At 42.0% G+C, this 16555-nt stretch overlaps 1 protein-coding gene across 1 annotated transcript; it reads right to left on the bottom strand.

Annotated features, from left to right (window-relative positions):
- Positions 1-293: 293 nt before the first annotated feature.
- Positions 294-3161, bottom strand: LOC110617795. Its single transcript, XM_021760794.2, has 3 exons — positions 1893-3161; positions 1098-1649; positions 294-958 (listed from the first exon to the last, which is right to left on the bottom strand). The coding sequence occupies exons 1-3, from the start codon at positions 2889-2891 to the stop codon at positions 848-850; spliced, it is 1662 nt and encodes a 553-aa protein (XP_021616486.1). The 5' UTR covers positions 2892-3161; the 3' UTR covers positions 294-847.
- Between the last annotated feature and the right edge of the window lie 13394 nt (positions 3162-16555).

A 16555-nucleotide genomic window follows, 5' to 3' on the forward strand; every position in this document is an offset into this window, starting at 1 on the left:
ACTTTTTACAGATTGCATGCTTGCCAGTTGTATGATTTATTTCTATCTCCACTCTCCATTTTTTCTTCATACTTGGGAACTTATTCACATTTCACTTCCTCCTCTCCAGCAGCCTCTTGGTTCAATTTCACCAACTGATAAAATGCCAGTCAAATCAAAACCTAAATGATATACAAACACTAATCCTAATCTAAACCTGAGCCATTAACAAATTTCATCAATCATTCAAGTTTTCTGCCAATAAAGTAATAGTAAGAACAAAGAAGATTCCTCAACCTACTGAAAATCCCATATAAAGCTTAAAAATAATAGTAGGTGGATTCATACTAAGTTGGGTTAATGGCACAACAAGGTCTGTCAGCTTAAACAGAAGCATTTCACAGAGCTGAAGTTACAAAAAAAAATAGTCAATACAAAGATGCAATAACAATATATACCAAGAGCAATGAAAAATTTTGGCAAAAAAAGAGCAAAGAAAAATGAATTTTTGCAATTCACATGTAAACTAAAAATAGAAATTCCACTCATCTCACTAGCAATTCCCAAAATTAGATGTCAGTCTATAATTATTTACCTTCAAACAAAAAAGAAGGCAAAGAATGCAGTCCATGTGGTGAAGGTTTGCAAGCTCATCCTAACTCAACTGTATAGAATAAAGCACTACCATATCTGCAATCTGTTAGAATGATTTTCAAAATGCCAGATGTCAGTTGATAACAGCCACTGCAAGAAGTCAAATCAATGATGCCAAATAATTTAGAGAAGAATGTGAAGACCCCTCTTCAACTGCATATTAATCTTCGGGATAATAATAGAAAGTAAAATGAGAGCCACCAGCCATCCGCATTCAGATAGAATCAATAAAAGAACCCAAAGATTCCATTCCACACTGCCCAACTGAGATTGTTAGCAGTTCATCACTTGATCGATTCAGTTTGCAACAAAGACGGCGTGGTACCTGTTCAAATATATTTCAAACAGCATTTAACTCAAAAATAAAGTTCTCAAAATGAAGTACAATCAGAAATACACGTTGGTAAAGTCAGTAGATAGGAGCATTTTATGGTACTAGAGAAAAAAAAATGAAGGGAACTCACCAAATGCCAATTCTTTGCCGTAGGATACCCCAACACCTGAATATTCTCCACATAAGGCAGAGGAGGAGAGCGTGGAAAGCAGAAAACTTTCCTTTTCAAATCATCTTTCATTCTGGCCCTTGTATAAGAACCAAGGGTGTTGTTGCCTTCTCTTGCTATATCTTTCAAGAAAAAGAGTACGGGCCTTTTACAAATAGATCTGTGAGGATCCCTAGTATCTAAATCAAATTCATTCCGTAAGCTAATCCCATTCCAAGCAGAGTAGGTGCTTTCTGAGCGCTCAAGTATACGAGGAAGCACAGTGTTTGGAAACACTTGAATAACATAACCAAGTGAGACAGAAAAAGTTAGGTGGTATTCATGGTCATAACAGATTGATCGCTGCAAAAAGCTCAAGGGGTCAGCATGCATGGCTCTGGTGAAGAGCTTCAAGCTATCCAAAGAGCTCATGCCAGGGTAAAATGGATCGACGGCTTCAACATGATGAATGGATACAAAGGGTGCAATCGGATGTGAGGATAGAAGACCATGAGCATTGCCTCTAATATCCCACTGCCAGAAGAAACCAATCAAGGGTTAAAAAAAATTCCGCAATGCCAGAGAGAATATCTCTTTTTCTATTTTATTTCCCAAAAAAAAGAAATTCTCTATATGTTAAGTTTAGCCATGAATGAGCAAAACAGCATACTATTTACAGTTAATAAATCACTAGAAAGGCGGTGGAAACCAACCATTAGAAGTGTAGAAGGTATAAATCAATCAACAATTATTGATATGAGGAATCAGATAACAGACCTGGTGGAACCCTTGTTCTCTGGACAAAGGAATTCCAAGCTCAGAAATGCAGGCGTGTAGCCGATCATCACTTCCATAGAGTATATGATATCTCTCGAGACAGTCATCCAAAATGTTTGAAAGAGCCTCAGCCAGTGGATAACTTATGGCAATTCCCCCACCACCATAGGCCATAGAGTGACTGAAATAGGTGTTGGCAGAATGGCTTTCGGAAGGAGCACCGATGTAGATCATCTCAGAGGAGTCATACTTGCTGAGAACAGCAACCAAATTGTCCGCATTGAAAATGGTGTCGTCGTCGCCCAAAACGAACCACCTGACATCGGGCGATACCAGGCGAAAACTCTCGGAGATAATACGGGAGATCCGGAGTCCCGAAGGATGACCGGTAGGATTTGTGTATCGGAAGCGGGAAGTGTCCTCAGAAATCATGATTGAGGGTAAGGAATCGTCCCAATCCTGTTTAGCCACGGGCTCTTCTAGCCAGACGTAGCCCCTCATGTCATTTGGTCGCCACCACAGCCTCACGAACTCCTTGCGCCGATTCCATAGCTGCGAGGATCCCGCTATGCCAAACATTATGTGCTTGAGTGACAAGTCATTTCCCCTATGCTTCTCCTCAGAAAGACTGCGATTGCGGCCCGATTGGAATAAATGAGGACGAGAAAAGACCTGAGCGGTCGGTGTCACAATAGGTAAGCGGTGATCAAACGAATCAGTGATTGAAGGTAGCCTCTTCCCGGAAAGTGTGCGGGGGCTGCCTTCCCACTTCCTTAAACGGTGCCAGCAACGGACGGTGGTGCCGGAGAATACAAGAGAGAGCCAGGCGGTGGTTGAAACGAGCAGTGCCGCCACCACAACGGCAGCAGTGCCGGTACGACTGTGACGCCATCTACGGCTACGGTTACGAGCAAGTGCGTGTGGCGATCGACATGAATTCTTATTCTTGTCTGCAGGGGAAGAAGGAGTTGAGCAATCAATTATGTGCATGACGACCATCACACACAAGATTCATAATCATTTCCGTAATGAAGACGGAGAGACACCCGTGGGTGGAAAATTTTTATAAGTAATACCAAAGTTAGATCCAAACACCGAAAACAACCAATACACTTCGATTTTTTTCTGTATTAATGTTAACAAAAAAGACAATCCAGGCTCCGGCTGCGAGCATTCGCTTGCTTTCCAAAGAGGAGTTTCTCTCTTTTCTTCCTCTTTAGTATTAGCGTAATTAGAATTTCAAACTTTCAAATTTTGGAGTCTTTTGTCTTTCAAAATTGAAAGTAACATTTTAATAAAAATAATAATTATAATAATAATCCCAAAAATACCAGATTAGATAGACGTTATGACTTTGTGCCTTTCTTTTAGAACCTACTGTGCACGGTGTTTTCGTCTGTCCGTTAGCCGTTGTCTCCTCACGATCCACTGAAACTCCAAAATTTCATTCTACATACACAGTTTCCACTGTTGGGCCGGCTTTGGTGACCTCGATTATCCTTTTTTTTCTTTTTTTAACTCATCCTTACCTCTAAATTTTGAGGTGTATTAAAAATTAAGTTTTCAATTTAATTTAATCATTTTTTCCTATTTAGAAGTAAATTTGCTTTAAAAAATATATTAAAACAATAATTTTTAATTTTTATAATAAAACATTAATTTTATATTTAATATTAAGAAATTGAATATTATAATTAAAATGATAAAAATAAAATAAAATAAAAATAATTAATTTCATTATTAAATAATTTTATAATACTAAAATATAAAATATTAACTTCATTATTAATATTTTTTAACAGAAAAAAAAACTTTTTTTAAAAAAAATTGAAGAACTTGTATTAATATGAATTAAATTAAAAAATTTTAAATGTAACTCATATTAGTGATTTATTAAAATTAATAAAAAGTAAATAAACATATTTATATCTCTTAAATTTATAAATTCATAATTTTGCCATTTGTTACAATTGTATTAATTGAAAATTTACTTTGAAAAGATGAATAATTGGTTATATAATAAAATTAAATGTAATAATTCTTCATAATTTTGCCATTTGTTATAATTATATTAATTGAAAAATTACTTTTTTTTAAGGAGTGATAGAATTTTTTAATTTATTATACGATCATGAAAAACATTCATACAGTTAGCATCCAAGAGGAGCTTAATACTAGATGAAGGCAAATCAATAAGACTCATATCAAAAACTCCACCATGCGCACTATTTGCAAGATAATCCGCTACCATATTAGCTTCCCTATATATTTTCACGACCTTAACCTCCCATTCCCGCCGAATAAGAGCTCTACAATTAATAACTAAAGACTGCAGTCTATAAACACCACTGCCTTGACCTTGAAGAAGCTGAACAGCAACTTGAGAATCAGTTTGGATAATAATTTTCCGCCATCCCCTACTCCAAGCCACATTCAAAGCATGATATATGGCCCATAATTCTGCCTCAACCACACCACAAACTCCTAACACACAACGAAAACCAAGTAGCCATTTACTATAACTGTCTCGAAAAGAACCCGCACAGGTTGCAGCTCCTGAATTTTGACGCACACTACCATCTGTGTTGATTGTAATCCACCCCATAGCTGCTGATGTCCAGGCCACTCTAATCACTCAACATTGACGTTGAATAGAAGAAGGAAAATAACCATTCCAGGCTTGATATATTTCCTTAGACTTGCCCAAGATTAGTGGGCGAGGAACTGATCTTTGGACCCCAAGATTGAAGGACCGTTCATTGCGAAATTTCCATGCCCACCAAACTGTAACCATAAAAACCACATGCCAGGGAAGCTTACCAATACAAAAAGAGCTTTTAAGACACCAAGACAACCATTCGCGGATATCAACGAAGCCAAAAAAAGGTTTGGACTTCACTAGCAGGTAATAAATTAAGCCAGCAACTCTTAATAAAGTTGCAATCTCTTAAAATATGTAGCACCGACTCAGACTGATAAAATTACTTTATTATGAAAAGATGAATAATTAATTATATAATAAAATTAAATTTAATAATTCGTCAAATATTATTTTGTCACATATATTTAGGAACATGTTTTTAATAGCATAAACAATTAAATTATTATGTTAATTTAGGTATAGAAATTTATAGAGTATATATATATCATTATTTCTTTATATTATAAATTTTTTACTTTTATAAAATTTAGTTTCTTTAAAAAAATAGATTTAATTGTATTTTTATATTTATTAAAAATAAATATTGATATTGTAGATATTAGATTAATTCCGTAGTCGAAATGGAACTATATTAGCTTGCAAGAAAAAAAAGTGATCTAGTGGTGGATGTCATGATAGTTACTCCGACGCTCAAATTAGTATATTGAAAAATAGAGATAATACACTAAATGGCTTAGAATTTGAGTAGTGTTCAAGAATAGTATACCTTTATCTCTATAATTTTTTTTCTTTTATACTATAAGAAGGTGGGAATAAATATAGTATTTTTCAATTATCCGGCGGTGATGTGACCGGCTGCTTAATAAAGGATATTGCCGGCTAATAAGTTGGCAATTCCGTGATTATAGGTGTAATGGGAATACGCTAGATTATGTCTATTAATGGTAACTTTGTACCAAAACTTGTTCTATTGAGGGAAAAGACGATTCTTGATGATGCACCGGGTATTATGGCATCCGAATCTTCCTGGCCGGACTGCATTTTTTATTTATCAGATTCTTCCCACGTGGATCTATCTTATAGTTACAGCTCACGGCTTACTTTGGGCGATTGTTATGTAGTATCAAAGGTCTCCCGCTGGTCTTCAATTATTCATATTCGAAGGTGATGGTTTGTCTTTTTGGTTATGTGGTACAATTTAATTGGCTTTTATTGTTTGTGTCATTTTGTCTTCTCTTGGTCATGATTGTGGCCTCATTTTTTGAGCCATATTAAAAATTTTGTTGTCTATGCCACTGTATAAGTACCCTCATTTCTCTTCTTTGTGTTTGCAACTATCGTCTGTAGGAGACATGAATGGGAATATTTTCTTTTCTTTTTCTGAAAATAATCAGATCTATGTGGAGGATATTATTACGGTTTACGAAGACCAACTGAATGCGAGTCTTTATGAAGGTGCAAGCATACTTCTTAGCTTTGAGGGCTGTAACTAGCCTGACTATAACGGTCTTTTAGTGTTACGACCTCAAGAGAAGGTGTTGGATTGTGCAAGATTGACTCTGAGGGCTAGGCCAGGAAGGCAGTTGGAGGAACGATTTTTTATATGACTTTTTCTGGACAGACGACATCTTTCTAGAGGATGAGACCAAGTGAGAGGCTAAGCAGATCCTTGCCAATTGGGTCTCTAGTAATAGATTTTTAAAAAATTCTGATGTAATAGAGACTTGATCAAGTTCCTTTTATCTCTTTGTAATCTTTTGTAATGAAAATGCAAATTGTGTATATCTATTACATTAGACTTGCTCAAGTTCCTTATATCTCTTTGTAATTTTTTGAGAAAGGAAATTTTATCGTTCCTTATCACTGAAGAACACAACATGTGAAAGAAATATCTCGTTAATTTGTTATTAATAAAACTTTCTCATATTACAAATATTTCATGTACGGGGAATGAATTATCCATCTAGCTTGGTCAACTTATGTGACCCTGGATGAATAACCTTTGAGACCCTCAATGGTACTTTTTAGTTCTCATCTAACTTACTAGGCTCAACGTTTCCACTTGTTACATCTGTTCTTTTAAGAACTAGGCCACCCACATTAAAGGCCTATGGCTTGACCTTGCTATTGAACATTCTAGATATTTTATTTTTGCAAACCGCTATTCTAATTGTAGTATTTTCTTGTAGGAATTCGGCTTGGTCCAAATTGAATTGCATCTCTTCAGGATCTCCTGAAATCTCAGGGTGTTATGTCTTGAAGCTGTTTACTTGGCTTTCCACGGAGATGACTACCTTGATCCTATATACAAGGGAAAATGGCATTTCTCCTATAGTTGTTCTAGGAGTAGTCATGTATACTCATAGTATATGAGGTAACTCCTCGGGCTAGTTGCCCTTGACTTAGTCGAGGTGCCATCCTGTAGGTTTAGCTCTTTCAACTCGGCAGGTGCCATCCTGTAGGGAGGAATAGAAATGGGTCTGGTTCCTGGCATCACTTCAATTTCAAACTCTATTTCCCTAGCAGGTGGTAAACCTAGTAGCTCGTCTGGAAAAATGTCGAGAAACTCTCTGACCACAGGCACTGAAGCCGGTTCCCTATCTTGACTATTAGACTTTTTGACATGAGCAAAAAATCCCTGACAACCCCTCCTAAGCAACCTATGAGCCTGTAGGGCAGATATCAAATCTCTAGGCATAACTGACTTGTCTCCTCGAAAGACAACCTTCGATCCATCTTATTTTCTGAATCTAACTACTTTGTCTCTATAGTCCAAGTTAGCACCATGAGTAGAGAGTCAATCCATCCTTAGAATGACATCAAAATCAGTCAGATCTAGAACCACAAGGTCGGTTGGAAGGCACTTATCCTCAACTATAACTAGACTGAACCGAAAGACTAAATCTGTCACAGATGGATCACACTTGGGCCCACTGACCCAAAGAGGACACTCTAGCCTAGAAGCTATCAAATCCAAACTGTCTACGGCTCTCGGCAAAATAAAAGAATGAGAGGCAATAGGGTCCATAAGAGCATACACATCAGAACACCCAATAGTGAGTTTACTTGACACCACTGTGTTTGATGTGTTGGCTTCCTGCTATGTCATGGTTAAGATCTGTGCTGGGGCTGAAGGACCTTCCCCTTGGGAACCTGCTGAAGAAGAGGCTATCCCTCTCATTCTACCTCGCCTTCTGCCCTGTGATGTGGCTAAAGCTGCTGGCTAAGCCACGTTGCCAGAAGCTGTCTATTGGGACTGTGTCATCCTAGCTGCATTAGGACATTCACGTGCTATGTGTCCCTCTTGTCCACATCTATAACAAGCTATAGTCTCAAACCGACAAAGCCCTTTGTGCAGCTTACCACATCTCACATATACAGAGCTATACCGCCCGGCTAGACTCCGGTATCGGAATCCCTACCGTCCGATGGGATCTCGGATGTCGGAAACCTCTAGAAGGGTAAAACCATGTTTTTATAAAATATTTTAATATATTTTATGATTTTAAGTAAAAAAAAAGGAAGTTAAGTTTTGAATGAAAATAGCCTTGGAGGAAGACCCAGGTTCGGCCGCCGAATTCCAAGTTCGGCCGCCGAACATGCATGCACTTTGGGAGTGCTTTAGGCTCCCGAAAGCATAAGTGAGGGAAGTCCAGGTTCGGCCGCCGAACCTCAAGTTCGGCCGCCGAACATGGCATGCATGCGGAGGCACGTTCGACTCCCGAATGTGGCCTGGCCAGCCACCTATAAATGGGTTCCTTAGCCGAAATGGGCGAGTTTTCTCCCCATTTTTGGCCAAGGTGAGCTCTCCGCCGTCCCTCACCGATTTTGAGTTTCTTCCTTCAGATATTTCAAGATTTTCATGAGTTTTCACTTTGTTTTGAAGATTTTGAGCTTTTGAGCAAGTTTTGAAGCTTGGAAGGCACATGAGCTCTTTTCCTTTGGTTTCCAAGTTTAGGTCGTCTTTCTCTCAATCTTCAAGAGGTAAGAGCCGATCTTGAGCTCATTGCATGTTTTAAGTAAGTTTTAAGTAGATCTATGGGGTAGAAATGCATGTTTAGGTTATTGTTAGGTTTATGGGTTTATGTATGTTTATGAACAATGTGAGTTGTTTGATGTGTTGTAGTTGGGGTTTTGATGGTTTGAAGCCCCTAGAAGCTTGTATGTTTGGTTTTGTATGATTGGGAGTGTTGTAGAATAGGTTTATGCATGTTGAAAGGTTTGGGAGGCGTTTGTGCATGTTGGAGCTGAGTTTCTGCCACTTTGGAGAAACTCAGGTTCGGTGTAATACCCAGCTAGACTCCGGTATCGGAATTCCTACCGTCCGGTGGAATCTCGGATGTCGGAGACCTCTAGAAGGGTAAAACCATGTTTTCATGAAATGTTTTAGTGTTTTTGATGATTTTAAGTAAAGAGGAAATGAGTTTTTGAATAAAAAATACCCTTGGAGGAAAACTCAGGTTCGGCCGCCGAACATGCATGCATTTCGGGCGTGCTTTAGGCCCCCGAAGGCATAAGTGAGGGAAGTCCAGGTTCAGCCGCCGAACCTCAAGTTCGGCCGCCGAACATGGCATGCATGCGGAGGCACGTTCGGCCCCCGAACGTGGCCTGACCAGCCACTATAAAAGGGTCCCTTAGCCGAAAATGGGCGAGCTTTTCCCCATTTTCGGCCAAGGTGAGCTCTCCGCCGTCCCTCACCAATCTTTGGTGTTTTTCCTCTAGATCTTTCAAGATTTTCACCAGTTTTAACTTTGTTTTGAAGATTTGAGCTTTTGAGCAAAGTTTTGGAGCTTAGAGGTTCAAGAACCCACTCTCTCCCACCTCCGAGTTTTAGGTCGTCTCTCTCTCGATCTTCAAGAGGTAAGAGCCGATCTTAAGCTCATTGCATGTTTAAAGTTAGTTTTATGAAGATCTTTGGGGTAGAATGCATGTTTAGCTTATAGTTAGGTTTTTGAGTTTATGTTATGTCTTGAGCAATGTATGTTGGATTTGTGTTGCTTGATGTGTTGTAGTTGGGGTTTAAGGTAGTTTGAGACCTCTAGGAGCTTGTAGGCATGTTTTGGTTGAGCTAAATGCATGTTGGTTTGAGTTTGGAGGCATTTGCGCATGTTTGAACCTAGTTTTTGCCCTTTGGGAGAAACCAGGTTCGGCAGCCGAAGGGACTTTCGGCCGCCGAACCCTCTTGTGGAGGCAGCCTTCGGCTGCCGAAGCTTGCCCCCGAAAGGAGACTTTCGTCTCTGTCTGGGAGTTTCAGCCGCCGAAAGTGCCGCCGAACATGCATGAGTTTCGCCTCTGTCTGGGAATTTCGGCCGCCGAAGGTGCCGTCGAACCTACCTGACTTTCGGCTCTGGAGGGACTTTCGGCCGCCGAACTTGTCGCCGAAAGTGCCCTGTCCAGCCTTCCTTTACATGTTCTGCTATGATTGTTTCATGATGTTCTAGGGGGTTTTTGGGGAGTAGTTTAGAGTTATGTTCATGTTTGGTTGGTCCCTCATTTGAGTCCACCTGTGTAGGTTCGGACCCGAGGAACTGAGGACCCGAGCAGTGAGTTCAGCTGCTTCTGAGTCAGTAGAGCTTCAGCTAGAGGTGAGTAGAATAACTCTTATGCTTTTAAATAATAAACCCGTTTTAGCATGATTCACGCATCATGAATGCCATGAGATATTTTAGGTTGTTTGCATTAGAAATCACGAATATGTTGCATTGCATAATATGTTGATGATGTGGATGAATGTTGAATGATCCTTTAGTCCTCGTATGTTATGATATGATGATGATACGGTACGAAAGACCAGTGAGGCCCATTCTACGCCCCTGGCATTATGGAATGTTATGTCATGCTATGTTATGATTATGTAAGAGAAAGACCAGTGAGGCCCATTCTACGCCCCTGGCACAGTTGGAACATGTAGAGGACTATAGGTGACAAATTCATCCTTGATGTGATTAGTTGTGATGTGATGCATTTCATGTTAATATATATTAAATGTTTTATTATTCTGCTCACTGGGCTCTAGTAGCTCACCCCTTTTCCCTAATCCCCCAGGATTGCAGGCACGGGCTAGACAGAGAAGTCAAGAAGAGTAAAGTCTTGTAATTGTAATAGTTAGAAAGTGGACATGATGAATTGTAAGATGATGTAAAAGTTATGATTAGTTATGTCATGTATATGTTGATTATGAGATTGAGGTTTAGAAGTTGTGCTTGACCCTATGGATATTGTAATCCCTTTTGATACATGATCTAAATGTTTATTGATGACTATGTTTAGCCAACTCAACACATGTTATGCCACCCATTGGGGGCATTGATGAGATCCCACAGAGGGATTACGTTTATGATTATAGCTATGTTCAGTGCATGCACAGGTTGAGTTTGGTGTATGAGAAAATGAATGAAAGAAAAGTTTTAATTTTTATACATGTTGATCATGTATGGGATTAAGCAGGTTCACAGGATGTATGTTAGGCTTGCTACGGGTCCCGGCGGCCTTAAGTCGACCCGGATCCTAGCGCCGGTAGCGGTCCAATTTTCGGGTCGTTACATTCGGCCGCCGAAGGAACTTTCGGCCGCCGAACCCGCTTGTGGAGGCAGCCTTCGGCTGCCGAAGCCTACCCCTGAAAGAGGACTTTCGTCTCTGGAGGGCAGTTTCGGCCGCCGAAAGTGCCGCCAAACATGCATGAGTTTCGTCTCTGTCTGGGAGTTTCGGCCGCCGAAGGTGTTGCCGAACCTGCCTGACTTTCGGCTCTGGAGGGACTTTCGGCCGCCGAACCTGCCGCCGAAAGTGCCCTGTTCAGCCTTCCTTTGCATGATTCATGTGATTGTTTCATGATGTTCTAGGGGGTTTTTGGGGAGTAGTTTGTAGTTATGTTCATGTATATTTGGTCCCTCATTTGAGTCCACCTGTGTAGGTTCGGACTCGAGGAACTGAGGACTCCAGCAGTGAATTCAGCTGCTTCTGTGTCTGCCAGAGCTAGCTAAAGGTGAGTGGAATAACTCTCTATGTTTTAAAGTAAATAAGTCAGTTTTAGCATGAATCACGCATCATGAATGCCATGTGATATTCTAGGTTGTTTGCATTAGAATTCACGAATATGTTGCATTGCATAATATGTTGATGATGTGGATGAATGTTGGATGATCCTTTAGTCCTCGTATGATACGATATGATGATGATACGGTACGAAAGACCAGTGAGGCCCATTCTACACCCCTGGCACCATGTAAGAGAAAGACCAGTAAGGCCCATTCTACGCCCCTGGCACAGTTAGACTGTTATGTTATGTTATGTTATGTAAGAGAAAGACTAGTGAGGCCCATTCTACGCCCCTGGCACAGTTGGACCATGTAGAGGACTATTGGTGACAAATTCATCCTTGATGTGATTAGCTGTGATGTGATGCATTTCATGTTATCATATGTTTTAAATGTTTTATTATTCTGCTCACTGGGCTCTTGTAGCTCACCCCTCTCCCTTAACCCCCAGGTTCGCAGGTACAGGGTAGACCAGGAGGTCAGCAAGAGTAATGAAGTCTTGGTCATGTAATAGCTAGTGTGGACATGATAAATGAATATGATGTAATGTAAAAGTACAGTATAGATATGTAATGATGTTATGGATGTTAGAGGTGTGCTTGACCATAGAATGTTGTTATCCCTTTTAATACATGATCTTAGAGGTTTTATGATGTTTATTTAAACCAACTCAATGCATGTTATGTCACCCATTGGGGTACTGATGAGATCCCACAGAGGGGTCAATGCTTATGATTATGTTATGTATAGTGCATGCACAGGTTGAGTTTGGTGTATGAATGAAAGCAAAAGTTTTAAATTTTTATTTATGTTGTTGATCATGTATGGGATTAAACAGGTTCACAGGATGTATGTTAGGCTTGCTACGGTTCCCAGCGGCCTTAAGCCGATCTGGATCCTAGCACCGGTAGCAGTCCAATTTTCGGGTCGTTACAGATTGGTATCAGAGCCCTAGGTTCATATGGTCGGACCTAGAGTGTCGGGCTCATAGATGTTATAGAAGGTCGAGCACAATAGGAAGATGATGTCCACTAGGATAGGATGTTGAGTCCTGTCTTGTATGATGATGTGAAATGCCATGATTTTATGCATGTGCATTAATGATATGCTATGTATGTGATGCGGGTTCATGTGTTTGCACATAAACCATTTGATGCTAATGTTCAAAGTGATGTGTGCTGTTTTTCAGAAACAGGATGAGAGGAACTCGTTGATCTGCACGATTGACTGGAGTACCACCTCAGGACGAGGGCCCTGATGCCCGTCCTCCAGCATTGCCTAGGGCAATGTCAAGCAGGTCCAGCAGAGACAGAGCAGTAAGAGACCCTAGAAGGTCTTTGGATCTGGGTAGAAGCAGATCAGTAAGGGGAACAGTTCAAGGAGGCATGTCAGAGGATGTGGGGGATAGTATGGATGTAGATCAGAGGAGGGACGACAGTCTTGGAGTGAGTATGTCGGAAGAGGATGTGGGAGAGTCCCAAGGAGGCACTCAGGCCTCGGGATTTATTCAGCCACCTTACTACCCACCTTTTTCACATAATCCCGGGTACTCAATGGGAGGCACATCGGAGTACCCCAGTTTTAACCCCTATCACTCTCAGATGCCCTACCCACCATTCTACCTACAGTATCCACAGTACCCTATGTACCCACCCCCATCTTTCTATCCAGGTACAGCAAACCCTACCCCAGGGGATGCTGCACCTCCTCCACCACCCACAGCACCTACTGTCCCAATGACCCAAGACCCCAAGCCTAGCTCATCTGGGGGGAGCAAGGTCAAAATGACCGATTATATGAAGCTGGGTGCTCCCCAGGATGAAACCGATGATGGCCCGTTTGTGTATCTTGAGAGGGTCAAAACAATTACAGATGAGATAGGGGCGGATGATAATAGAGCCATTTAGATGGCTGGGTTCACATTGAAATGCAAGAAGGCCCGAGAGTGGTTTAAGAACTATGTGAACCCGAGGTTGGATAGTCTATCCTGGGAGGAGTTTGCCAATGAGTTTGCAGGATGGGCTTTCCCTGACAGTTCCAGGGAATTGAAGATGATTGAGTTCGAGCAGCTGAGGCAAACGGATGAGATGAGTGTGGAAGAGTATACAGACAGATTCTTGGAGATGTTGCCGTTTGCTGGGCAGAATCTGGATACAGATCCGAAGAAGTCAAGGAGGTATATCATGAGGCTCCATTCCAGGTATTCCTCCTTGATTCAGTCAGCAGAGAGGGAGAGCTTCCATGCCATTGTGGATATGGCTCGGAGGATGGAGGCTAGTGCGATCATTGAGGGGAATGTTAAGCAGTCTGTAGCACAGCCTTCTGGTTCCAAGACCCCAGGTGGGGGAAGAGTAGACCCTTCTTCTCTGAGTTCAGCTAGTAAGAGGTGGAGCAGTACCACCAAGAAGCCAAAGAAGAATAAGTTCTGGAGCAAGATTAAGTCTGGTCTGGGATTAGGAGGTGGCTCGAGTTCAGGTGCAGATAATGCAGTATGCAAGAAATGTGGAAGGCCGCACAAAGGAGTATGTCTGGTTGGGACGACAACCTGCTTCAGATGTGGGCAGGAGGGACACATGGCACGGGAGTGCCCTAGATCAGCTTTTGGGGCACAGTCTCAACAGACAGCTTCAGGCAGTGTGGCTCAGCCAGTAGCTCCAGCCGCAACTCAGGCTAGTGGCAGAGGCAGAGGGAGAGGGGCAGCCTCTTCTTCAGCGGGTTTCAGGGGTGAAGGTCCATTAGCTCCAGCACGGATCTTCACCATGACACAGCAGGAGGCAAATACATCCAACTCCGTGGTGTCAGGTAATCTCATCATTGGGTGTTCAGATGTTTATGCCTTAATGGACCCTGGTGCATCGCATTCTTTCATTGCTTCGAGGGCTGTCGAGAGGTTGGGATTGATGGTCTCTGGGTTAGAGTGTCCCCTATGGGTCAGTGGACCCAAGTGTGACCCGTCAGTGGCAGAGTCAGTCTGCCAGTATAGTCCAGTTTTTGTGGAGGGAAGATGCCTATCCGCCGACCTTGTGGTTCTAGATCTGACAGATTTTGACGTCATTCTAGGGATGGATTGGCTATCTACCCATGGTGCTACCTTGGACTGCAGAGACAAGGTAGTCAAGTTCAGATGTCAGGATGGGTCAGAGGTTGTCTTCAGAGGAGATAGGGGGAGTACACCTAGAGGTATGATATCAGCCCTACAGGCTCGTAGGATCCTCAGGAGGGGTTGTCAGGGTTTTCTAGCTCATGTGAGAGAGTTAGATAGTCATGTCAGAGAGCCCGCCTTAGTGCCAGTAGTCAGAGAGTTCTTAGATGTTTTCCCAGACGAACTGCCAGGTTTACCACCTGCTAGGGAGATAGAGTTCGAGATAGAATTGATGCCTGGAACTAGACCGATCTCTATCCCTCCCTACAGGATGGCACCAGCAGAATTGAAGGAGCTTAAGGAGCAGTTGCAAGAGTTGGTAGATAGAAGATTCATCCGACCGAGTACCTCGCCTTGGGGTGCTCCAGTGCTATTTGTGAAAAAGAAGGATGGATCTCTCAGACTTTGTATCGACTACCGGCAGTTGAACAAGGTCACTACCAAGAATAGGTACCCGTTGCCAAGGATCGACGATCTATTCGACCAGCTAGCAGGACCAGGTTGTTTCTCCAAAATAGATCTGAGATCGGGGTATCATCAGCTGAGGATAAGAGAAGAGGATGTGCCGAAGACAACATTCAGGACCAGATATGGGCATTATGAGTTCCTTGTGATGCCGTTCGGGTTAACCAATGCCCCTGCAGCATTCATGGATCTCATGAACAGAGTGTTTAGTCAATACCTGGATCACTTTGTTATTGTCTTCATAGATGATATCTTAGTGTATTCCAGGAATGCAGAGGAGCATGCCCATCATCTGAGGTTGGTTTTGCAGACCTTGAGGGAACATGGCTTGTATGCCAAGTTCTCCAAATGTGAGTTCTGGCTGAGGAGCATATCATTCTTGGGGCATGTGGTGTTAGAAAATGGAATCGAGGTAGACCCCAAGAAAGTGGAAGCTGTAGCTAACTGGCCTAGACCCACCACAGTGACAGAGATCAAGAGTTTCTTGGGTTTGGCAGGTTACTACAGGAGGTTCGTTCAGGACTTCTCTAAAATTGCAGCTCCCATGACCAGACTGACTAAGAAGAACCAGAGGTTTGTGTGGACCGACCAGTGTGAGGAGAGCTTTGAGGAGCTAAAGAAGAGGTTGACTTCAGCACCAGTGTTAGCTCTGCCATCTAGTAATGAAGACTTCTCAGTCTATTGTGATGCGTCTCGTGTGGGACTGGATTGTGTGCTAATGCAGAATGAAAGGATGATTGCTTATGCTTCTAGGCAACTGAAGAAGCATGAGTTGAATTACCCTACACATGACCTAGAGATGGCAGCAGTAATCTTTGCACTCAAGATGTGGAGGCACTACCTTTATGGGGTTAAATGTGAGATCTTCACAGATCATAAGAGCCTACAGTACATCCTGAGTCAGAGAGATTTGAATTTGAGGCAGAGAAGATGGGTAGAACTGCTCAGTGACTACGATTGCAAGATCCAGTATCATCCGGGTAAGGCGAACGTTGTGGCAGACGCCTTAAGCCGGAAATCACTTGGCAGTTTGTCCCATATTTCAGTAGAGAAGAGGCCAGTAGTGAGGGAGCTCTTCGAGCTCATGAATGAAGGTCTACAGTTGGAGTTGTCTGGTACAGGTGCTTTAGTGGCCCAGATGAGAGTGACACCTGTGTTTCTGAGCAGGTGGCTCAGAAACAGCATGAGGACCCAGAATTAGTAAAGATTGCCAGGACTGTTCAGTCAGGAAAGGGTAGTGAGTTCAGATTCGACAGCAAAGGGATCCTCCGCTATGGGAGCAGACTTCGTGTACCAGATGACATAGGACTAAAAGGAGACATTATGAGGGAGGCTCATAATGCCAGATACAGTGTTCACC

This window comes from Manihot esculenta, chromosome 1 (assembly GCF_001659605.2).
Source record: "Manihot esculenta cultivar AM560-2 chromosome 1, M.esculenta_v8, whole genome shotgun sequence".
NCBI lineage: Eukaryota > Viridiplantae > Streptophyta > Magnoliopsida > Malpighiales > Euphorbiaceae > Manihot > Manihot esculenta.